We start from the raw sequence: 25994 nt of genomic DNA, 5'->3' as shown, positions 1-25994 counted from the left end.
TTTTTATAAGAAATAAAAGCAAAAGTAAAAACATTATCAAAGAGGCGCTTAGTTAATACAAATTCGTTGGTATAATTTCCAGATGACAGAAGTAAATATTATCGACTTGCTTGCCAAACGTCGTCGTAAGCAAAGCGTAACATAATTACTTTATGTGGTCTGTAGCGTTTGCAAAACAAAATCGCTTATGCCTCCAAGCAAAAGCGTTGTTGATTAATAAAGTGGCAATTTGCTCATTGGAGCACTGCAAACAATTGGAGGAAAGGGATTGGAGACAACTCTGTGAGTTCACTCTCTTCTCTGTCACTACGCCCACTCACGATCGCATACACCCCACTAAAAAAGCACGCTTGGAGAAGCCAAAAGTCTCTTGCTTTCCTCATTTATATGGAACTACGATGTTAGTTCACGCCAGGGGATAGGCCACTCATGGGTTGGGTTTTTTCCGTATTCCAGGACTTCAACGATTTTGCCACGTGCTTGTAAGGTGAGCTCTTGAATTTTTAAATTACTCTTTTTAATTTCTCTTCTTCTTCTTCTTCAAATTTTATTTTATTTTTATTTTTTTCACGGAATTGATTAGCAAATAGTCTTCTTTCTAGAACTTTTGATAAACTGAAACTTGAATTCTTTTTAAAAAAAATATTATCTTTCTTCAATTGTTTAGAGCATGATTTTGACAAGTGGTTGAACAGTGACGGCACTGTCATGCTCATCCAATCTTGATCGTAGGAATATATTTATTTTCTGGGGTGTACTCATCCGTGTGCAAGTGTGTCTTTGTCTATTGATTTCTTTACTTATTTGGTGTTGGGATTGTGGTTTGGGATAATGCTAAATATTCGAGTTTCACATTCTTCTGCAAGATCACTTCTTTTTTATTTTACTCGAAAAGATAGATGTGCTACCTACGTGATTGCTGCATATTAGTAGTAAAGATATTTACACGGTTGATGGATCAAGCGAAGTTAAATTCGAGAACTCGTTGCTCGGGCTCAACACCATCTGAGGAATCAGCTATGGACCTTGAAAAATACTGTTGCAGTCACTCATGTCGGCCTTCATTTAGTCCACCGTCACTTCAACCCCATGCTTCTGCAGGACAACACGGCGAGAGTAGTGCTGCTTACTTTTCATGGCCTTGTCGAATAAAAGACGATGCTGAAGAGAGGGCAAATTACTTTGCTAACCTACAGAAGGGGGTTTTACCCGAGTCACTTGATGGTCAATTTCCAGAAGGTCAGCGAGCAAATACCTTGCTTGAGCTCATGACCATCAGGGCATTTCATAGCAAGATCTTGCGCTGTTATAGTCTTGGCACAGCAATTGGTTTTCGGATTCGACGTGGCATTTTGACGAATATACCAGCAATACTGGTGTTTGTATCACGAAAAGTCCACAAGCAGTGGCTTAGTCCAATCCAATGTTTACCAACTGCTTTGGAGGTAACAATTTACGACAAAGACGCTCATGCTATCCTACCATTTTTGTAAAGTTATAATTCTTACCTGGTAAAACAAACCAAGTAGGAGAGGGTTAATTCTGAAACATTGTCTACTTTGTTGACTTGCTATCCTACTTATTTTCTATAATAGTATTTATTAGTATTATGCATTTAGTGGATTTACATGCCAAAGACATGAACTATAAGTGCCCTCGCCCAGGAGGGGGTATGGCATGGTTAGCTTGCAAATATTTTATCTATCTGAATTCTGACTCTTCCCGTGTTATGCTTTAAAGTTGAAATGCTATTTACATCTTCAGGGACCAGGAGGGGTGTGGTGTGATGTGGATGTGGTGGAATTTTCATATTTTGGTGCTCCAGAGCCAACGCCTAAGGAGCAGTTGTACACTGAGCTTGTTGATGACCTGCGTGGGAGTGATCTACGTATTGGTTCAGGTTCTCAGGTATTTTGAAAACATGTTGTGACCTTCCACTTCTATAATGCCACTAAAATATGATGTGGTTCTCTTAGTTCAATACATAGATTTCTCACCATTCAAGTTAAACCGTAACTCAACAATATCTCTTGACGGTAAAGTTTCTCTAATTTGAATAAATTAGTATTTAGGATTCCAATATCTGGAGCCATATGCTTTTATTACCTTTCGAAGAAACTAAATGTTATATTGCATGTGGAAAAGAAGTGAGTACTTGCCAATGGGGGAATGGGAAGTTTTGCTGAATGGCCTATTAACATAAATATTTCTCATCACAACATTTGGGCTCTAGGATCCATATGATTATATTGGAATATGCTTTCCATTGTGCCTGAAAAGGACCCTCTTCTTGAATCTATGAATGTTGCAGAGTCAATGGGTCATCTTCTGACTGTATTAGCAATCTATGCTCATGTATGGTCATCTTCAAGCTATCCACTGTGTAGAACTCAGATTGCTTTAGAAATTCTACAAGTTTACATATCTCCTAAGAAGGCAATTTAAGTAGGTTTTCTTCTTAACTTCCGAAAGACACATGCTGTTGTAAAGTGGCCATATCATGAACATACTCTAAATGAAAGATCACACGGGAAATTTTTAGAAATTAGACAGATTTACCTTCTACCAGATAATTCTTTACAGCACCGTTGTGTTTTCCCTGCAAATGTCAGGTTGCAAATCAAGAAAACTACGGGACCTTGGGTGCTATTGTAAAGAGCCAAACAGGCAATCGGCAAGTTGGTTTCCTGACAAATCGACATGTTGCTGTTGATTTAGATTATCCAAATCAAAAGATGTTTCATCCTTTACCACCAACACTTGGACCCGGTGTTTACCTTGGTGCAGTTGAAAGAGCAACTTCATTCATCAGAGATGACCTCTGGTATGGAATATTTGCTGGCATAAATCCAGGTCAGTTTTCAGTATATGTTGGTTTATGATCAAGAAGTAGGTAGTGTCAAATGCTGGCGTTATCAGGGAAATAATTGAATTAGATGAAGTACTACCCATAGATGTCAACCCTATAACTGACAATTTTGAATGTTGTTTTTTACCATTTTGCTTCTTTCTCCCTCTTGAATGTTTGTCCCGATACATGGCCTTTTGAGTTGAGAGCCTAATTAACTAAATATTATATTTATGGAGCGATTGCAATCTTCAGTTATTTCCTTCCCCTTGCAGAGACCTTTGTGAGAGCAGATGGTGCTTTTATCCCTTTCACTGACGATTTCGACATGACTGCTGTAACTACGTCCGTGAAAGGGATAGGAGAGATTGGAAATGTTAAAATTATTGACTTACAATCTCCAGTTGACAGTCTTATTGGAAAGAAAGTAATGAAAGTCGGAAGAAGTTCTGGTTTGACTGCCGGAACTGTATTGGCATATGCTCTTGAGTACAATGATGAGAAAGGGATATGCTTCTTGACTGATTTTCTTGTTGTTGGCGAGAACCAACAAACATTTGACCTTGAAGGAGATAGTGGAAGTCTCATCGTTTTGAAGGGTGAAAAAGAAGAAAAGCCACGTCCAATTGGGATAATCTGGGGTGGGACTGCAAATAGGGGCCGTCTAAAACTAAAAATTGGCCAGCCTCCAGAAAACTGGACTAGTGGAGTTGATCTTGGGCGACTGCTCAATTTCCTTGAGCTCGATCTGATCACTACAAATGAAGCTCTGAAAGGTATGTAAATGTGTAAACCCTTGGATATCTTTTGCCCGAATTATTTTGCATCTACGTGTTTGGCTTGTGCTCTTATGACATGTTTGGTAAAGTGAATTAGATAATTATGGACAATATCAAATCTTGTTACTGTGGTGTCTAATATGGTCTGAAACTGTATGCAACACATTCACAAAGGATCTTGCTATATTATAATCGGGGTAAATTTGTCATATCGGATATAGACATCACTTTGATTATTTTTATATTGTGGCATTTGTTATAGTTGCAGTTCAAGAACAGAGATCTGCTTCCATGACAGGGGTCGGCTCTAACGCTGGAGACTCCTCGCCTCCCGATGTAATGCTTCCCAAGGATAAATCCGAGCCTTTGGGTCTTCACATTCAACATTTGCCCTTGGAAAATGGTGCAGGTGGTCCAGATATAAACTCATCTCCAGTGGAAGCAGCATTCGATTTGGAAGAAGGGTTGAACCCAGGTCCAAGTGTCGAACATCAGTTCATACCAAGCTTTAGTGGGCGGTCCATAATTCATCGTGATGATCAACAAGAAACTGAAGAAAGACTGATGCTTGGCAATCTCTCTGTATTGAGGAATACTTCTGATGAAGACATTCGATTTTCCTTGCAGCTGGGTGAAAACGAGCCCAAGAGAAGAAGATCAGAGCCTATAATACCTAGAATGGAAGAACCATAAGAATTTTTCTCATCTTCTGCTTTTTCCTTTAAAGGACCCAAATTGAGTTTTCACCTGCAACTTGAAATAAGAATGTCTCGTACAGTTTGTCTAAGTTACCACATCTATGTTGTCACTGATACTGAAATGTGCATTACTTCTAATGTGCCATATTTCTATTTAGTTCCAGTGTTCCACTCATATTTAGCACATTTCGATGAGCTTAAAAGTAACTAAAAACTAACCATTTCAATAGTTTATTTTTTATTTTAGATAAAAACATGGTAACTCTTTACTTACCTTAATGTCAATATAAGCAACTTATTTTTTATTTTGGCCTATAAAAAGTACTAATTTCAAAATTTACTCATAAGTGCGATGTTCAGCAGGTGTTTATAAACATATTTATGTATACTTGTTAAAAATAAAATTATTATTATTTTTTTCCTTTTGCTAAATTGAAAAACTAGTCATCACATTAAACAACTGAGGAACTGTATACTACACTATCATCTCAATGTTAATTAACTTCAAATCCAAATTATACAAGTAGGTGCTGCAAGAAATCTGGGCTACTCTTGGCAGCTACTATGGCGATTCTGATGTCAGAGGGATGTCATGGGAGGAAGACGATGCCACTGCCTCTTGATTAGCCAATCATTTTAACTATAATGTTGAGAATCGAAGGATATTACCAGCTGCATTTTCAACTGCGAAATGGTTGCTGGTTTTCGAAAGGAAGTTCAATCTGTTTTGCATTGCCATAGAACTCTTCCAAGTTGTACAAAGCCCTTTGCTGAGGAAGAAATATATGCACCACTACATCACCTGTAATAATTATGTAATGATGCTTGCTAATTTCAACACCATGACAAATAGTTACTAATGCTATAACATTGAACTGATCATTAAAAATCTATAGGAAACCATACTTGGTTCAGATATAACATAGAATGCGAAGAAATTTTATTTCCTTGACGGGTTTTTAGTCATAAACACGGGGTAGAAATGCCAATGTGACATCGTATTTATTCTCCATGAACTTAGTACTGTTATTTCTTTTGACATCATATACCCTATTCTTAATTGTGTTAAATCGTTTCCATGTGAAGAAACACTTACCAAAGTCCAACAGGGTCCATGAGTTAGGTTTAGAATCCCCCGTTGCAGTTCTTCCATACTGTTTTTCTGCTAGATCTCTTATTCTGGTCCTAAAGGATATAAATCAAATTAATCATCCACTATTACTCGTTCTACAATCATCCCTCTTGGTTTGAGTACAGAAAAATTTATGTAGCGATGAATAACCACATAGTCAAACCTAACAAAAGTATTCAAAAATAGCTACTTTACCCGATGGCATCAATTTGGGGTCGTGAAAATGCAGTGGCAACAATAAAGAACCGAGTCCAGTACACGAGAGGCTTCACAAAAAGAACTCTAATATCTGCAGCTTTAACATCACTAGCAACCTTAGCCAATGCCACAGAAACTGCATAGAGAACAATCAATGAATTCATTATACAGGACCATGAAATTGATCTCTTCATTTTTTACCTTGAGAGAAGTTAAAAGACAGTTTTCCATCTTTGTTTCTCTTAAAAAAGTGATATGGGAAAAGAAGCCTAATTGAATAACATTAAAAAAAAACAGCTGACACAAGAAAGAAACTAGGCCAAGAATTGACAGAAAAACCTTCAGAAATTAGGAAACGTTAGATCCCAAGAAATGATCAAGGTTGAGTACGGTAAACAAAACAACGTACAAAAAAATCACAGAAACCTTAAAAGATAAGAGGAAGATGAGATCCTATGAAACCAATCAAGATTGACCACCAAAAAGTTATTAATAGACTTCAGTGGTGAATATGACAAATTCATTGAACGTGGTAGTAAATAATATCATGTATTATAAGGTAAACAGCAGAAGCTGGCTGCAGTAGTGGCCATCGTAGGGACCAAGAACTTGGATTGCAAATTCCACTTCCATTTATATATATCTGCATAAATGCTAAAACCTCAAAAATTAAAAAGCAATGGCCCATCAAGTCCATATACTATTTTAGCATGTGAAACTTTACTGAAGCAGGACAAGTTCTAATACATACTACCTACAAGCTCTGATGCATTCAAATTCACCTTCAATAGATGATATTGAAACCGTGCCAAAAAGGTTGTCAACATGGCGAAATTGCAGCATTTTTGTTCTCCAAAATTGAAACGGGATGGTAAAATGTAAAACAGATTACCAGCTGTTCATTATAATCTAGGCATAATAGAAATTAGAAGAAAGATTAAGGATAAGAACAATGTATTTTTCACACCACTGCATCAAGGTACAGATGGAAATAGCTTACACGCTAAACTTTCAGCATCGTCATCTACCTCGGCGCTAGTAGACTTTTGGTCATTTCTTCTAAAGACCACCTTCCCATACTTCTTGAACAAGTCATCATACATATCATCTGTATCTTCGCTCACATTCTGCAAAGATGTTGCTTTATAAACAATTTGTGTATCTTTATTTATGTTAAGGACAGAGAGTATCTGAAGGAAATGGCATACAAAGATTTACGTTACAGTTGACAAGCTTATGACTAAAAACATGGAAACCAAAATATAAATGGGCATTTTATTTTTTATTTTTTTTGAATTTCACATTCTCTAAGGAAGCCTCGGCCCTTCAAAGCAAGTAACTTGGTCTATCTTTTCTTTGATCTCTCACTATTTATGCCTATCCTATTAATATGATTTTTCACACATGAAAGATTACTTAATTTATACTTTTAAGTATTCTTCTTACTTTCCAACTAAAAAGTTCATATGCATAATTTTAAAAAGTTATATAAACCCGAAACTATTGGATAAAAGTCACCGGATTGGAGTAGAGATCACAAAATATGAACCAGAAACGCTAATAACAAGATAATCACGAACTTGTATCAATGAACGACTTGAACACGATATCGTTGTCCTCAAACGATACTTGCCCCTTCTCCTATGAATTTGAGATGTTTCAAAAGTTGTTGGCAAATGGTTTGCAAGATCATAACAAGGCTTGCAAGGATTTAAGCACCAAAGTACAAGTGCAAATCCTAGAAAACTTGAAGAACACAAAGAATGAATATAAATATGACTTTTAAGACTTTGATCTTTGATTTTGGAAGTAATACGGAACCTTGATGTTTTTTGTAATGTGTTTGCCTTCAACATGGATCCAATACATATAGGCGTCACCACATTCACGAAGTGGTATCAAACTTTAAGCCAAAAGTCACTAATTTTGAATTTACAACGGGAGAAAACGGCCTCCAACGGCCAAATGGGCAAACCATGCGACTGTATAGGTTTGTACCATGCGGTCGCATGGACCATTTTTTTATTGTTGTTTATTTTGAACAACATTATCACAGCAATCCCTCACTTGTTCAAAATTAACAAGTTTCATATTTATAATATACGATACTCACGCATAAGGATTAGATATCTTTCGATTTGAATATAACCATAGTGTAATTCAAGCAAAGTATAGTCGGAACAAATGTAACGTGTAGTTTTGAACCAGTTATTCCATATGACAATACCGGTAAGAACACACACATGAGTACCACGTGTTCTCAAGTTCCTCTTAACTCGCTTAGTGCTTTTATGGCCTTGCGCTTATCATTTTCAACAATCTTTTAAGAGAGAAACTCCAACTCTCTATTAAGGCGGCACCACCTTGAATATTGTTTAGGTGAAGTTCCAATACCTTTGTTATCTTTAGAGGTACTTGTATTTTAACACTAAACTTCATTAAGAGCTTAAAGCTCATCCCTCATTTCAGTAACTAGCATTAATTTAATTAGTATAGGATTATTGCGGATTTAATAATGCTGCAACTATTCACACATCGAATGACTTGTTGTTACCCTTGAAATCCATAAATTACCTTTTGAGCAATGACAGGTAAGGTTACTCTCATTGGTGAACCTTTTTAGTTAAGGAGTTTCAATCCCATCATACTCAAAGTAGATGCTACTAAATCTTTGTTTAGAGATTTAGTTTAAGGATCCGCCAAATTCTCAATTGACCTTACATAATTTAGGAAAATTATTCCATCCTTAATTAACTTGCTTAAATAGTCATGTATAAGACTCATGTGTCTAGACTTTCCATTGTATGCTTTTGCTAATGTGGCTTAACTATCACACATGATAGGTATTGAAGAAATATTCTTTGATCCCAAAGGTATCTCATAAAAGAGATCCTTAAGCCACACAGCCTCTTTCCCGGTATCCGATAGGGCTACAAATTCAGATTCCATGGTTAAGTGTGTTATGCATGTTTGTTTCTTTGATTTCCAAGAAACAACACCTCTTCCTAGAGTGAACACCCAACCTGAGGTGGATTTACTTTCACCCGTACTAGATATCCAACTAGCATCGATAAATCCTTTCAATATTGCCGGAAATTTAGTATATTGCAGACCTAAGTTCTTGATTTTCTTTAAGTATCCAATAACCCTCCCCGTGGCCCTCCAATTATTTTTGTTTGGATTGTTAGTAAATCTATTCGAAATGCTGGGTCAACTTTGACCACAATTTTAAGTGGGACCCGATGTTCGATGTATCGAAATTAATGTTCAATTAAATTCTACGTTCCGAGTAGATGAGTGTAGAATATTTAATTGTGAAAAACCACTTCAATATGAATGAGAAATTATGGTTGAAAGTTGGACAATAAATGAGATGAATAAATGGGAAAGAATTGGAAAAATGTTCCAATCCCACATAGGTTACAAACACAACCGTGAACCACTTAATAAACTTCAAGTTTGGATATGGGTTTGGATCCCAAGGGGTACAAATAGTCTTTGAAAGGGGGGAGTCTTAGACAATGTCTAGACTAATCCAAAGGCCACATGCGCGCGCGCCACCGTCCGACCGGCCGGCCGGGTCGGGTCGGGTCGGGTTGTGGGCTTGTGTTAATATTAATTTAATTTTTTTTAAATTCAATTAATTCCCTCCCTTTGATAGTTTATTAACCGACCCATCAATTTGCTAAAACTGTGCGTTAAGTGGGCGTGAGTGGTGGATGGAAACTGCTCAACCGTCAACTCTCTCCTCTATTTGAATGGTCCTTAGGCTTTCAATTTTAAAAAACACACACAGAAACATCACGAAATCATTCTACATACATACTCTTCTTCTCTGCAATAGTCTACAGAGAGTACTTCCATTTTGGTTCGTTGTCTTGCAGTCGAAGTGCTGCTTCTGCAAGTATCTGATCGTTGTATCTTAGGAGACGCTTTACCACATACCGTAAGCACCGTGTGACGGGGTAAAAACGTCTTAAGGACAGAGAGCCTAGTTCTCGCCTCGATCATCCTCATTCCGAATTCTGGACTTCTTTATGCTTCTGTTTTATTCTGTGCAATTCATTTTTCTGGAAATGATATTCTGCTTTTTTTATTTTGCAATTATTCATCTGGTTTAGCAAGTCATTTATGGAAAATCTGTTCTGTACAACAAATTCGAAAACACCAATCAACAAAATCTACTAAGTTTACTAATAGCATATGCTATATCCGGTTTTGTGCACTGAACTGCATATATAAGACTTCCAATAGAACTAGCATATTCCAATTGAGCAATTGTCATTCCATCATTCTTTACAAGTTTTGAACTTGGATCAATCGGGTACTATATTCTTTTATATTCAAATATTTAAACTTGTTTATCACATTTTCAATATAATGTGATTGACTTGGGTGATAACCCTCACTAGTCTTTGTGATTTTGATACCTAAAATGGTATCCACTTGATCAAGATCCTTCATTTTGAATGTGGAAGATAGAAATCTCTTTGTTTCTTCTACACCATCCATGTGATTACTCATAATCAACATGTCGTCAACATATAAACATATAAATGTCACATAATCATGATATACTTTAGAATATAAACATCTATCTACGCTATTATGTTTAAATCCGAATGATATTATAGCTAAGTCAAATTTCTCATGCCATTTTTTAGGTGTCTGCTTCAAACTATATAAAGATTTTACTAACTTTCATACCTTATGTTCATTTCCAGGTAGAATGAACCCTTCGGGTTGCTCCATATAGACCTCCTTATCGAGATTCTCGTTTAAGAATGTCGTCTTGACATCTATTCGATGAACGTGCAAGTCATATATTGAAGCCAATGCGAATAATATCCTAATCGATATTATTCTGGCTACCGGTGCATAAGTGTCAAAATAATCAATTCCTTCATTTTGTCAAATCCTTTAGTTACTAATCTAGTTTTGAAAGTATTTAGAGAGCCATCAACATTATATTTCCTCCTAAATACCTATTTACATCCAATAGGTTTGGATCCCGGTAGTAGATCGACAAGTTCCCAAATTTTATTAGATATTATCGAATCCATTTCATCTTTAATTGCATCTTTCCAAAAAATGTTATCACAAGAAGCCATGACTTTTTTATAGTTTTTAGGATCGATTCCACTTGTAGAACAAAAGGAATTGTTCTTACAACATTCAACTCATTTTCATCTACTAAGTAAAAGGAGATAAGTTGAGAATCAATTTCATACGGTTCCAAAGACTTCTCAACTAGAGTTCTCTTGCTTCTTCGTGGTTCACTAGACTGATCAACATCTTTAGAAGACATTGCATCACGTGTTCCATTTGAGCTAGGGATGTTTTCAATATTTTCTTTTAATTCATTATCCGATGATAAGTTTTCAAAGAACTTTACATCACTTGATTCGATAATCATATTGGTCTCCAAGTTTAGCAATTTATAAGATTTGTCATTATTAGCATATCCAATAAAAGCAAATTTAATGCCTCTTGGACCTAATTTGGTCCTATTAGGATTTGTGTTCTTGCAATAAGCAAGACACCCCCACACTTTGAAGTGTCCAATGTTCGATTTTCTTCCTTTCCACAATTCATAAGGAGAAACCTTTATATGTTTAGAAGAAATCCTATTAAGTATCCTACATGCACTTAATAAAGTTTCACCCCCTCTAAATTAAACGGCAACTTAGCATATATAAGCATTGCATTAATCATTTCTACTAAGGTTTTATTTTTCCTTTCAGCCAAACCGTCTTGTTCGAGTGTCCTAGGTGCAAAACATTGGTGAATTATGACTTATTGTTCACAATATAAATTAAATTCACTAGAGAAGTATTCACCACATCTATCACTTCTTAAGGTCTTTATTTTCTTATTTAAGTGATTTTCAACTTCATTTTTATAAGTCTTAAATAAATCAAATGTCTCGTATTTATATTTCATCAAATAAACATAGGTATATCTTGAGCAATCATCAATAAGTATTATGAAATATCTATTTCCACTTCTGTTAGCATGCCATTCAATTCACATATATCGGAATGAATTAATTCTAATATGCTAGAAGTCATCTTAACGCTTTGATAATGTTTTTTAACCATTTTTTGCCTCTACACATGTTTTGCATTTAATGGCATCATTTTCATCATATGAAATTAAGTCACAATTTCTCATGCGTTTCATGTTACATTTACCTATGTGACCTAATCTAGCATGCCATAAAGAAAATAAATCGATCATGTAAGCAAAATCAACTTTATTTATTTCATTGTCAATAGTACAAAATTTGACTATTCCTTCACATGAATAGCCTTTTCCAATAAATTTTCCGTTAAGTGATAAACAAATTTACCGGACTCAAAAACATTTTTAATACCCGATTTTCCCAAAAGATTTCCACTCACCAAGTTCCTATTAATATCCGGAACATGTAATATATTTGTGAGAGTAACATTTTTTCCAGAAGTGAAGATAATTTCTACACTTCCTTTTCTAATTACTTTGGACCACACCTCGTTACCCATTTGGATCTCTTGGTCTCCATCCACTTCATTGTATGTTTTGAACAAAGATTTCTCATATGATACATGCACCGCGGCATAAGTTTCATACCATCAGCCGGGAACCTTTCCCTTAATTGCATTTATTTCGCTCATGGTGGCCACAATCTTGTCTTGTTGGATTAAATTCACTATACCCACGAAGTTGTTATGTTTCCGGTGTCTACAATCTTTTACGTAGTGTTCAGATTTCTCACAAACAAAGTATCCTCCTTTGGTCTTCTTCTTGAACTTATTAAGGTTCCTTGAAGGCTTCCTTTTGTTGGATTTTGTTGGCGGTTCGAAATTTTCTACAGCATTTACTTTGGAAGTGCCCTTATGAGAATCACTTTTATCACGTATTCTCAACTCATCCTCAATCCGAAGATATTTTTGCAGTTGTTCTAAAGAATAATCTTCAGAACTATGCATTATCTTCTTCTGGTATCCTTTCCAAGTTCCAGAAAGTTTGACAATTATAGCCCTCACTTGAAAGGTCTCCGATATTTCAATTTTTACTGCCTTCAACTTGACAATTACTTGCATTTCATGTATTTAGGGAAGAAGGGGAGTATTCTCTAAAAATTTAAAATCAAAGTACTTAGAAATTCAAAATTTCTTTGTACCTTCTTCTTCTGCTTTGTACTTATTTTCGAGCGCATCCCAAATTTTCTTTGTTGAAGTTGTGTTTGTATATAAGTCATACAAACGATTCGATAATGCGTTGAGAATGTGACCGCGGCATATTAACTCATCTTCTTGGTGCTTTTGTCTTTCATTCCTCACCACTTCGATTTCTCCATTTATTGGTTCTAGTAGTGGCGCAAATTCCGAATCTAGGACGTAAAAGATCTTTAGTGCAATGAGAAGAAACTTCAATTTGTCTTTCCATCGAGTATAGTTCGTTCCATCGAACCGATCTAACCGCACCAAGTCTTGATTCATGAGTTTAATAATCGCCAATGTTGTCTCGCTTTCTATTGCAGAGATATCGTTTGAGATTGTTGGAGAAAATCCACTGGATTGGAGTAGAGATCATAAAATATGAACCGGAAACGCCAATAATAAGATAATCACGAACTTGTATCAATGAATGGCTTGAACACGATATCGTTGTCCTCAAACGATATTTACCCCTTCTCCTATGAATTTGAGATGCTTCGAAAGTTGTTGGCAAATGGATTGCAGGATTATAACAAGTCTTGCAAGGATTTAAGCACCAAAGTACAAGTGCAAATCCTAGAAAACTTGAAGAACACAAATAATGAATATGAATATGGCTTTTAAGACTTTGATATTTGATTTTGGAAGTAATATGGAATCTCGATGTTTTTTGTAATGTGTTTGCCTTCAATATGGATCCAATATATATAGGCATACACTAAATTCACGAAATGGTATCAAACTTTAAGTCAAAAGTCACCAGTTTTGAATTTACAACGGAAGAAAACGGCTCCAACGGCCAAATAATTGCACCATGCGACAGCATGGTACAAATCCATGCGGTCGCATGGTTTGCCCATGCCTAGACCATTTGGTCTGGGCATTAGGCCATCGACCGCATGGCTATATTCCATGCAGTCGCATAGACCTTTTTTTTTTTTTTTTTTTTTTTTTTATTATTGTTGTTGTTTATTTTGAATAACAATATCACAGCAGAAACTAGTTTTAAAAGTGTGTAGGCTCACTGTATTTAGCAGTTTTGTTTTAAAAATGTGACAGGCTCGCTGTATTTAGCAGTTGAGAAACTTAACAACAATATTCTTAAACATCTTGGAGCACATCTACTTATAATTTCAAAGTATTATTCCCCACATGCTCTGATATTTCTTCAAGTTTCAGCCCATATAAAAATAAATAAATTAAACAGAACAAGCAAAACAAGAAAAATTCCCCGAGCTACTAAGATAACATCAGAAGTAAACGTACATAAAAATGCTTTCCTTACAAATTATGTGTACAGTACAGGTAAACATAATTTTCGAGAGGAACGAATTATTACCGAGCCAACAGCCATACGGGATAACGTGGACTTCTGAGAGCTAACCATTTGTAACGACCCGAACCCATTAAAATTAAACCAAGAAAACCTTCCAGGTTTTAAGGAGAGCTTGCATTCTCGCCGGAAAAGGTCGCCGGAAATGAAATTTCCGGTGCAAGAAGGAGAGCTGTAACAGATTGACATTTGTGGCTATTGCTTTGAAATTGATTAGAACACGTAATAAACTTTTATCCTGTTCTTGCAGATTGTGGGAGGGCATGGAAGATTTTCTCTCTTCAGCCGAATAAAAAGCTTGTCGTCATCCATTTCCGTGATAAATATCTGACCCGGTTACTTTGCGGGTTGAACTTGGTGATCTAATTTAACTAAATAAATGGGCCAATTCGCAAGACTTCCATTTTTAGCACCAAAAAAGCCCATGTAGGATAGGATTTCAGTCTTCTGTCTGAGTATTCCTTCAACAAAAGCCTAGCCTCCCTGACTCCCCAACATCTGTACTGTACCCACATAAATCTAGCTGAAAATGGTGAAATTTCTGAGACCTAACAATGCCGCGGTCCTCCTACAGGGCCGTTTCGCTGGGCAAAGAACCACCATTGTCAAAAACTTTAATGACAGCACCGGCGAGTCACCACCGCCCTAAGGTCGTCACTTCCTAGTTGCCGGGTATAGCCAAGGACCCCTAGCAAAGTTATCAAGGACTCCGCCGAGAAGCAGACCAAAAAATGTCTCGTGAAGGCTTTCATCAAGCTCGTCAACTACAACCACATCATGCTCACGCGCTACACGCTCGTCGTTAACCTCAAGGGATTATGTTTGCCCAGATGCGCCCGTCTCTCTTGATAAGAAGGTCACGTCTTGCAAGGAGATTAATGTACGGTTTGAGGAGCGGTCGAAGACTGGTAAGAACCGGTGGCTTTTCTCTAAGCTCAGGTTTTAAGGCGGATTAGATGAATAATAATGGTATATCATTGTATTTTTTCGATTATATTACATCGGTTTCTCGACTGATGATGTTACGTGGTATTTGTTTAAGGACTAAGCTCTGTTTGGTATGGATTAGAATCTTGATAAAAAATTATGTCAAAAATAAATAATTAATTTAACATTCATATTGCATATTATGTATGCTTGTTTTGCACCAAGATTTTAAATTTTAAGAATCCATACTGCATTCTGTTTGCATTTTTAGCAAACTAAATGCTTCAGAAATTATAGCATCTTGTTTACATTTGTAAAATATGTTTCATTCATATATTTTTGCTGCTCAGTATTTCCATTGTATCACCATTTTTGGGGCGGAGCCATGTATAGTTGAGTGCCTGCACTCAACTTTGGGAGAAAAATTGGAAGCTGATGTTACACCCTGAAACATTCCTTACTCTCTAATGGCATGGCGAATCGCTTGATGTTTATAAAGTTTCCTTAAATGCGAAAAAAGATACCGTGGTGTTAGATTTAAATTAATTTGTGCCCGCACTGAGAAAATTTTCGAGCTCTGCCCCTGACCATTTTCAAATGGTATTATCTTGTTTGCGTATTCTAATCCTTGAATATAATCTTCTGTTCTACTTTGATTACTTGGAAGAGATTTTGAGTTACTGGATAAATGTTTCTGGTATGTTTTCATGAAGGAAAAGGATACACGTCCAGGGCCTGGAAGGACACATATTGGTTGGGTGGGCCTGATCCCGCGGGCCCCCCACCAATTGGGGGCGCCACTGGACGTCAAGCACAGCCCTTTCATGAATACGCGGATTAGAGAGATTGCAGAAATGATATTTTATGGTGAGTCGTTCCCATGACATATGTAGTCTCTTTGGATGCGTGGATTGATATTACAATTTGTATATTTGTGTCTCTTCATTTTCTTGCATTACTTGTTAAATGTTTCCTACAGACCAGTGTATTTAGTAGTATGCAACCGAGGTTATCATGTGTGTGTTATCCCTTGTGTACCATTTTTATGTACAAGTAGCAAAATCTGCGTGGGAAACTCTATCATCTCTCTCTAACTGTTGCTTGATATATGCCAATCTTAAGAAATTATTGCTGAGAATGGTGTGATTCGTAGGGTTCGGAAGGGTTGGTGGTGGGCTGCTGTGGTGCTAGTGGTTAGAGGTGTTCGGTGATAGATTTAGGGCATGGCTGCTCCCTTTTTAAACCAAATAGAGCCTTCTGTCTGTGTGCTCCATATTACTTGCATCGGGACATCATAAATTTTTTTGTAACTCGTTAAATATGACGTTTGAATGTTAGGGTCTGTTTAGTAAGGTTTTTGAAAAGTCAAAATCTGCGTTTGAAACTAACAAGTTGCTTTAAATTTGTTTGAATAATTTTTTGGAAGTGCTTTGTCGGGCTACAAGAGCTTTTAGAGAAAATTTGTACAGGATATCTTCCTCATTAAGCTCTTCTACTAGAATCAGAGGCAAAAAGCAAAAACTCTACTAAACAAACCCGTTTAAGTACGAAGAACCATCTTTTTTCTTTTATTTTATATACTTGTTTTCAATGAGAAGCTGTACAAGAACTGCTATAAATATATCCTAATTGCTGCATAGAAAGTATATGAAGTAGACAGAAATTTATTAAATTACACATATAAAAACATTGAAGTAACCGATCAGCTTACTACACCCTCTACAGATATTACATAGTGAAAATATATATGGAAACGATAGTCTTTTTCTTTTCATCAGAAGCAAATGTCCAGACACCAGCAGCAGCAAAGACCAGCAAGACTGTGAAAGAACAAATGTTACAAAATTAGGAAACGTCGACTTTTAGGTATACAACGAAGTGGAGAATCAGAAAGCTTACCATCCTTTCAAGCAGCCATCGCCTCTGTTTGTCGTCTCTACAGGGGCATTACCTCGATTATCACCATCCTTTGTAGGGTAACCCATTGGTGGAGGTGCCATAACATATGGGCCATCAGAGTTTTCTTGTGTTCCAGGAGGATATGAAGTTGGGGTTGCTGTAAGGGTAGAACGACCGTTAAGAAACTAAAACAAGCCTCCGGGAGAAGAAAATTGCATGTTCTTGAAATTTACGCGAGAATCAAAGTTCATGTAAACCTGCTTACCAGAAGTTTCGTTTTGATCGTATCTGTTCATAGTTCTTCAAATGTAGTGGAAAAGCCGAGGCTTGATGTATTCGATATTTCTTATGAAGTGTGTATCTGAAGTAGTCGAGGATAAGATTATGGGAAAATTTTGGCCGTGAATCAATGTGTATATGTAGGATCAAGTCTTTGTGTATGAAATCTCTGCATTTGGTTTTGGTCATAAGAAAATCCCTCCGTGACGCAAAAGGAGCAGACGCGTGTGCATCTTGGACACGGCATATCTATCTTCCAAGAACGAATAAAGATGAGTACCGCGTCTGCACTACTTTTCAAAATTTGTTTAATGATTTGGTGTTCATATTCAATCATCATTCTTAAATACTTTAATTATGTGTAAGGTAAATACAGAAGTTTCAAACCTTTCAACAATCGTGTAGTTCGATTTCAAACCTCTAAATTATAATAGATAAGTCGTAGGCCTTTGAGAAGGTGTGTTGGTTTGCATTAAAAAATTTGTTAGTTGATCAAAAGTCAAGTGTTTGATCGTAATTTGATCAATTGTGGGTGGGGTGGGGTGGGGTGGGGTGGGGTGGGCTATCGCCAGGCTCCCCGCAAGGAAAGCCTAAGAGTAGGAAGAGATGTTGGGCCCGTTTGTTATGACTTGCGCTTTTATTTTTTGTAGAAAGTTTTTGGAAGAAGATATCTTTTTTGCTTTTTGGAAGTAAATTTTTAAAAGAATTTCCTATTTCAAACGTGATTTTGAAGGAAGTTACATTGAAGCTGCTTTATACAAAAACTCTTCTAATTATAAAAAATATTTTTATAAAATTAGTTGAATGAATTCAAAAGTAACTTTTGAGTCTCAAAATTTATTTTGGCTATTCAAAAGTCATTTCAAATGGGCTAGTAATTTGATTAGAGAAAAGAAATAATTAATCACAATCCGCCTAATAGTTTAAATAGTTAAATAATCGCAGAACAGGGAAAAAAAAAATATATGCAGGATTTTTCACAACAAAATGTAGAGGTGGGAGCGGGAAGGTTCGAGAACCGAACCAAAATTTTCGGGTATCTAGTAAATGGAACCGTCGGGGTTCAAATATGATTATGAAATCGTTCGGGTTCGATTCCGTTCAATTCGGTTCGGTTTCGTTCAGTTTGGTACTATAATTAATTTTTTTAACATTTATAACAACATTATACAAATACAACTAATGATGTATTCAATGGTTTTGGAATGTCAGAGACTAGTAGATTACGTTATTCAAATGATCGCTATGGTCAAAGTTTCGATCGGTGGAGGTCACAGCGTCGGCCGACGATTGTATAAGTTTTGGAATGTCAGCGAGGTTGTGAGAGTCTAGACAGCGTTATGCACTTCAGTGTAGGGTGTTTAGGGTTATTTAGTGGGTTAGATCTTGTTGGGCTAAAAAATGAAACAATAAAATGAGTAATTGGGCCAAAATTAAAAAATTAGAAATGAAAAAAATTATTGGGCAAAAAATTTGGATTTAAAAATTGTTAATCTATTTAGAAAAAATTAAAATTAAGCCCTTGTTTGAGCCTCATTCTTTAAAAAAAAAATACATTCTTAAATAGTGTTTTGACATCATTTTAATCACACATTTTTCAATAAAATAATATTACACGCAAATTCAAAACTTTTACTTATTTTTAATTACACATTTCCTATTAATACACTATTCAAAAATTCATTTTCTCCCCAAAAAGGGCTCAAACAAGGCCTAAAATAATTTGATTTATTCAATATAAAAAAATTAGAAAGATTCGGTTCTTGGTCTAGAATCGAGAGTCGAATTGTATCTGTCGATTCTCAATTCAAATACCCATTCGATTATTTAATTTGACAAGAACTATCGAGTTCGATTCGGGAGATTTGTCCGGCCCTAACAAATTGTTAAAAAAGTGTAAGGTAGGTTGTGACCCACTTAGAAGTGGGCCAAACCAGACTACAAGCGGCCCTAAAATAAGCCGTTTAACATTAGGGTAAATTAGGCCCAATGCCCTAAAAAAATTACTAATTTGATTAATACCCTATTTAATTAATAAAATCATTCAACAACGTAATTAATACGTTATAACCTCCCTTAAACCTCCAAACTCCTGAAGCCTTCGTGAATGAGGGGAGGAGCATCGCCACAGTCATTCACAACTCAAATCGGTTTCACCACCAGATCCCCAATCGAGAGCCCGCTCGCTACACCACTTGTACTCGTGAAGTGTTTCACCCTTCTAGGCAAACACCACCGCACTATCTTTTGCAATGGCTGCTGCGACGTGGTCCTGGGTGGAAATTGGAAACTATGTTGCACGAGAACTTGATTATGTTTTTGTAATATTGTTTTTGTATTCAAATATGGTTTTTGTAATGTTGTTTGTTCATACTGCTGGAAGAACGTTGTTTCTGGAATTCGATGTTAGCAGGGTATGTGAAATCGGGGAGATTTAGTAATGGCTCAGAGTGTGTTTGACGAAATGCCAGAAAAGGATGTTATATCTTGGAATGCAATGGTTTCATCAATACACCATCCCCTTCGGAGCGCCTCATCTCTCTCTACATCTCTGCGTTTTTCTGTCTAGAAACACATTCTAAATTCTCATCTATTCAACTTGGTATGCAATATATATATACTCCTTTTTTCAGTTTGCTAAAAGGCAAAATCTAAATTTCTGTTCAAATCATAACTTTAGCAGCTCAAAGTGTGTTCGATGAAATGCCAAAGAAGGATGTGATATCTTGGAATGAAATGGTTTCTAGTTATGCAAGGGGCAGGGATATGCATTGTTTCAACAGATGCCAAGGAATAGTTTTGCTTCCTGGAATGCTATGATCTGTGGGTACCAAGATTGCAGGAAGATAAAATTAGCATGCAGATTTTTTGATGCAGTGCCCCAGAAGAACAACGTTTCCCATATTACAGTGATTTTCGGGTACTCAAAATATTGTCCGAGTTTGGTAAACTGTTTGGTCAGTATGCAAACTGTAGGATATGTTATGATTTGAAGACCGCAAAAAATATTATTTGATTAATAGTGATGAACGTTTATATGATTTTTTGATATTTACATCTTAGTTTAGTCATCAATTTTCATTAGTTGTGACTTGTGAGCTTACTGTAAACTTGGTTGCATTTTTTTGAATTCGTCACTTTTTTTTTGAATTTTCGTCACTTTTTAATGTTTGTCACCTTCTTGATTTCTATCTCTTTTTTAAATTCACCACTTTTTTTAGTGTTCGTCACTTTTTTAATTTGTCACTTTTTTGAAATTTTGCCACTTTTTTTTTTGAAATTTTGTCACTTTTTTTTATTGTTCATTACTTTTTTTAAGTCAACTTCTTGAAATTTTTATCACCTTTTCAATGGCAAACATCATTTTTTTTTTAACAAAAGTGAGATTGTATGTCATTTTTTAATAAAAAAGTGACACCAAACTTTTAAAAGTGACATTGTGTCACTTTTTTTGAGTTTTAATGTCACCTTCTAAGTTTTTGTCACTTTTTTAAATATTTGTCACTTTTTGAAGAAGATAAAAAAGTGACATAATATGTTATATTTTCCTCACATAATTAGGACATTAACAATCCACATGTTGATTATGTTAAGAACCGTCACTAAGCTCAAGTGAATTGTCATAGATATGCTGATTATATTAAGAATGTGATTAGTGGTGCTGTCCAAATGGATGGTGCTATTTTGGTGTTTCTCACTTTTTTAGTGTTCCTGTCACTTTTTTTGCATTTGTGAAAAAAAAAAAAAAAAGTGACAATTTTTATAAAAAAGTGACATTGTGTCACTTTTTATATTTTACACAGTATTTTTTACTTCCTAAAAACTTTTCATATGATTTTTCAAAACACCTCTAATTTTAAGGGTATTTTTGTAAGTTGCCCTTAACATTATTAGCTGTCGACGTGAATCAAACGTTACTTCAAAACTAAAATACAAAATGGTCTCGGTTATCGAGGCCCGGTTCATATGGGTTGGAAGTGGGACCCGGAAACCCAATAATACTGTATTTTTCCCTCTTTCGCTCGCAACGGTCAAATGGGGCAGATAAGCTGTTTATTACAAAGTACGGTAATGTTTCCAATGATGATAGCCAACCAGGCTGACACTGACCACTGTCGATACCGATTTATTTACTGAAAGGAAAAGTGTAAGAATCAGGTTTTCTCCCACTTTCTGCACAGAATTGGGTCCATTTTTTCATTTTTAGGAGCTAAAAAAGCCCTCCAAACAGGGTTATAATTACAGAGGAATTTTCTTTAAGAAGGCTGTTCTCTCTTTTTATGGTTGAAATGAAAATATTCACTCTTTTCAAATTTTATTACTTGAGTGTTAGGTAACGAGTTTTCGTTGTTTTTACTAGACTATTTGTGAAAATGTGTATCAATTATTCTTTTCATTTCTTGACCAACGTGTTTTGAATTCTGAAATTTGTTTTGCAAGTAATAAGATTGTATAAAACTCTTGAATCGAATCAAACGATTCTTTTTAAGTTAAATACCTGAATAAGTATCTGAATCTAAAAACGATGGGTTCGGTTCGATTTTGGTTCTTGATCAAGAACCAAATGACTGAATAAGAACCGAATTCTCCTAATTTTTAATTAATTTATTTTAATTGAGCGAAATTATTTTATTTTTTAAAATAAATTTGTTAACTAGTTAATTTAGCTCAAACCCAAAAATATGATTTTCCTATTTCCAAATTTAAGTTCAAAATCAATTTAATCAAATTGACCTAAACTTTATCCAAATCTTTTAATCTACCGCAGTGCCGTTTCTATCGTTTTGAAGAAATTGAATTGAAACTCGACAACGCCTCTCTTAATTATTGTGAGCTCACTATCTTCCTATTTTCGTGATTTTAACAAACAAATTTATGAAGAACTCAGCAAAGAAAGATGCAAAAGACACAAGATTGGACTACGTTATTTTGTAAGAATTAAGATTGAATATATCATTAGTTGAATTAATATATCTTTGTAAATATTAAAAATATTTAATTATAATACGAAACTTGGGAACGGAGCCAAACTGAACCGAATGGAACCAAACCCTAACGATTCCATAATTAATTTGGATTCGACAGTTCCACTTACTAAATACCCGAAAATTTCGGGTCTGGTTCGATTCTAAGGAGAATCGAATTGAATTGAACCGGACTATATTTAGCCCTAGCAAGCAATGTTATGCTAAACGTAACTTTGCCCTTGTTTGAGAAAAAATGGGTTTTTGGATTACTAGATTTTGAAATGGTAATATTTTTATAGAATGTGTAGTTAAAAAATAAAAAGTAGGGAAAATTTTTAAATTTACAGGTAAAATTATCATATTCGGAGAATGTATAGTTAAAAATAAGTTTTGAAAAAAAAAGAAACTCAAACAAGGACTTTGATTCTTTGAAATAGTGATAACCATTGAAATTTTCAAATTTTTTTAATGTCAAATTATAATGAAACTTCTTTAACTAGAGGGAATGAAAACTCCAATATTGATGAACTTGAGGAGGTGTGATGTGCATTTAGAGATCGACTATTCTATGAGAGTGAATAAAGGTTGATTGAAAGAATGGGATTGGTGCCGATGATTGCAGGCACATCATCATTCTCAGTGGATATCACAACGCTTAAAAAAGGCTTGAACATTACTCATGCATATCTCCCATTAGGGGTGGTTGGGGGGGGGGGGAATCAACGAATTAAATGAAAACTACGATTTTGAATCCATTGGCTTGATTTAGGTTTTGACTTTAAAACCTAATCAAACCATTTGATAAGGATTTGATTTAGGTTTCAATAGTTAAAAATCGCTTGAAACAGAGCAGAACCATTTATCCATTTTTTTAAAAAAATTTATTTATCCAATATATATTATTTATTAGATCAATTTATGTTTTTATAAATTTGCTTGCTAGTCGGCTTCTATTGACTTATTAGGAAAATATTGTTGGATATTGGTTAAATAAATCGAGAATTAAAAATCGATTAAAGTGACTTCGTATCGACTTCTTCGAAAATCAATATCGGATGAATGAGAAATTACGAAAAAGGATGAAAATCAGTGAATAGACACCTTTTCATAAATGTACATTGTTTGGAAATGGTGCATGGTTTGGCCTCAACCATTAGTGAATAGACACCTTTTCATAAAGGTGCATTGTTTGGAAAAGGTGCATGGTTTGGTCTCAACCATTTCGTCCACACCCTTTCATGGTCTATAAATAGGACCCTTTGGGTGTCTTATTCCTAACAATTTGATATGCAAAACATCTCTCATCCTCTCTTCTATCCAATATCAAAATCATTTCATTTATTTTGATTTTCCATCATTTCATCCTTGGAGTATATAAGCCTAAATTTGGTTCGTTGTACTTGTGTTTTGGAGTGCTACAAACACAAGTGTAGCCGTTGTATCTTGGGAGTCGATTTCCGAAATCCGTAGGCACCGTTGCGGGACAAATTCGACTTAAGGACAAAGAGTCCAACTCTTGCCTCTGCTTTGTCCCTACTTTCTTCTTCTTCTTGTTTGTGTTTTCTTTGCCGTTACTCTGTCCAATTTTCGGCATGGATTTACAAACCATCATTATACGTATTTTGGCGTCACTATTCACAAAATTCCTCCAACAATCTTAAGTCGAAATTTCTATAAATTTTGTGAAAGTGACATTCTTGTTTGGTTAAACTTGTTAAGTTTAACTTCTTCTTCACTTCTAATTTTGGTTAATCTTCTGTTTTACATAAACAGAAATGAATACGGTTCTTAATACCGATACTACTTCGAATGAAACTTCGAACATGGGAACTTCTGAAGGAAGTGTCCCTACCGGTGTGATTCCTCCCGTTGTGAATACAACTACTACTAATGTGATTCCTCCGATTGTAGGTGCCCCTACTATCGTACATTCAAACTCCGTTTCACATGGGGAAGAGCCGGATAAATTTGTTGGGGTTGATTTCAAAAGGTGGCAACAGAAAATGTTGTTTTATCTCACAACCCTCAACTTGGTGAAATTCTTGAATGAAGATCCTCCCGCCATACAAGAAGGGGAAAACAATAGGGCATCTTTGATTGCTTTGGATGCATGGAAACATTCGGACTTCTTATGCAAGAATTACATTCTTAATGGCTTGGACAACGCCTTATACGGTGTATATTGCTACAAGAAATCTGCAAAGGAACTATGAGAGTCCTTGGAAAAGAAGTACAAGACCGAAGATGCCGGAACCAAGAAGTTCATTGTGGGAAAATTCTTGGACTACAAAATGGTAGATTCGAAGACCGTCATCAGTCAAGTACAAGAATTGCAAGTCATAGTCCATGACATTCATGCGGAAAATATGTCCGTGAGCGAATCATTTCAAGTGGCTGCAATTATCGAAAAACTTCCACCCATGTGGAGGGACTTCAAAAACTATCTCAAATACAAGCGCAAGGAGATGAACATTGAAGAACTTGTGGTCCGATTGAGGATTGAAGAAGACAACCGAAGTTCGGAAAACCGAGTTGGGAATAGCATACCACAAGCAAAGGCAAATGTGGTAGAATCTAGCAACAACAAAGGAAAGAAGAGAAAGCATTCCGTTGAATCTACAAAGAAGAATGCAAAGAAGTTCAAGGGCAATTGCTACAATTGTGGAAAGGCTGGACATCGCTCGGTTGATTGTCGCAAACCTAAGAAGCAATCCCAAGCCAACATTGTCGAATCTGATGCCATATCAAATGGCATGTCCGATATGAATTTATCGGCAGTTGTTTCTGAATGCAACCTTGTTGGAAATCCCATGGAATGGTGGGTTGATACGGGTGCAACCCGTCACATTTGTGCCGATAGAGGAATGTTCACATCATACACTCCAACTGAGGGAGAAAAATTGTTTATGGGGAACTCCTCAACATCCAAAGTGGAAGGACAAGGCAAAGTGGTCTTGAAGATGACGTCGGGAAAAGAACTTAGCCTCAATAATGTCCTTCACGTACCGGATATTCGCAAGAACCTTGTGTCGGGTTCTTTGTTAAGCAAGAATGACTTTAAACTAGTCTTTGTATCGGATAAGTTTGTATTTACCAAAAATGATATGTATGTAGGCAAAAGTTATGTAAAAGATGGACTATTCAAAATGAATGTCCTAACTATTGTACCAAATGCTACAATCAATAAAATGTCATCTTCAGTTTATATTCTTGAGTCATGTAATCTATGGCATCATAGATTAGGACATGCAAACTTTAATTCAATACGAAAGTTAATGAATTTAAGTTTACTTCCGAATATGCATTTTAATAATGGAAAATGCGAAACATGTGTAGAGGCAAAAGCGGCCAAAACATCATTTCATTCGGTTGAACGAAACACCACACCATTAGAACTAATTCACACGGATGTGTGTGATTTGAAGTTCGTACAAACAAGGGGTGATAAAAAGTACTTCATCACATTCATAGATGATTGTACAAGATACTGTTATGTGTACTTGTTAAAAAGTAAAGATGAAGCTTTGGAAGTGTTTAAACACTACAAAAATGAAGTTGAAAATCAATTTGGAAAACGAATTAAAATGATTCGTAGTGATAGAGGTGGAGAATATGTTGCACCGTTTGAAGAATTTTGTGCAGAATCTGGAATAATTCATCAAACAACGACACCATATTCACCACAATCTAATGGAATTGCTGAACGCAAAAATCGAACGTTAAAGGAAATGA

The 25994-nt window shown here is 35.7% G+C and overlaps 3 protein-coding genes and 1 pseudogene across 9 annotated transcripts; 2 read left to right on the top strand and 2 right to left on the bottom strand.

Annotated features, from left to right (window-relative positions):
- Positions 1 to 234: 234 nt before the first annotated feature.
- Positions 235 to 4482, top strand: LOC111370721. Of its 6 annotated transcripts, none has more exons than XM_022992562.1 (6): positions 235 to 487; positions 896 to 1445; positions 1765 to 1908; positions 2613 to 2853; positions 3124 to 3624; positions 3890 to 4482. In XM_022992562.1, exons 2-6 carry the CDS (start codon positions 900 to 902, stop codon positions 4318 to 4320), a joined length of 1863 nt encoding a protein of 620 aa, XP_022848330.1. In that variant the 5' UTR covers positions 235 to 487; positions 896 to 899; the 3' UTR covers positions 4321 to 4482. The 6 variants fall into 6 exon arrangements, with proteins under 6 accessions (XP_022848330.1, XP_022848335.1, XP_022848334.1 ...); XM_022992567.1 differs by having other exon boundaries at positions 273 to 487; positions 969 to 1445; XM_022992566.1 differs by having other exon boundaries at positions 273 to 487; positions 964 to 1445.
- A 232-nt stretch (positions 4483 to 4714) lies between these two features.
- Positions 4715 to 14505, bottom strand: LOC111370718 (protein Iojap, chloroplastic). 2 transcript variants are annotated; one of them, XM_022992559.1, is made up of 5 exons: positions 14197 to 14505; positions 6656 to 6782; positions 5653 to 5791; positions 5422 to 5510; positions 4715 to 5127 (listed from the first exon to the last, which is right to left on the bottom strand). In XM_022992559.1, the coding sequence occupies exons 1-5, from the start codon at positions 14377 to 14379 to the stop codon at positions 5006 to 5008; spliced, it is 660 nt and encodes a 219-aa protein (XP_022848327.1). In that variant the 5' UTR covers positions 14380 to 14505; the 3' UTR covers positions 4715 to 5005. The 2 variants fall into 2 exon arrangements, with proteins under 2 accessions (XP_022848327.1, XP_022848328.1); XM_022992560.1 differs by having other exon boundaries at positions 4754 to 5095.
- A 122-nt stretch (positions 14506 to 14627) lies between these two features.
- LOC111370719 lies at positions 14628 to 16770 on the top strand (annotated as a pseudogene).
- Positions 16663 to 17520, bottom strand: LOC111370720 (cysteine-rich and transmembrane domain-containing protein WIH1-like). The gene is made up of 3 exons (XM_022992561.1): positions 17282 to 17520; positions 17017 to 17173; positions 16663 to 16937 (listed from the first exon to the last, which is right to left on the bottom strand). Exons 1-3 carry the CDS (start codon positions 17310 to 17312, stop codon positions 16892 to 16894), a joined length of 234 nt encoding a protein of 77 aa, XP_022848329.1. The 5' UTR covers positions 17313 to 17520; the 3' UTR covers positions 16663 to 16891.
- Positions 17521 to 25994: the final 8474 nt, after the last annotated feature.

Source organism: Olea europaea, chromosome 21 (assembly GCF_002742605.1).
Source record: "Olea europaea var. sylvestris chromosome 21, O_europaea_v1, whole genome shotgun sequence".
Classification (NCBI taxonomy): Eukaryota; Viridiplantae; Streptophyta; class Magnoliopsida; order Lamiales; family Oleaceae; genus Olea; species Olea europaea.
This window is presented reverse-complemented; position numbering and strand designations above follow the sequence as displayed.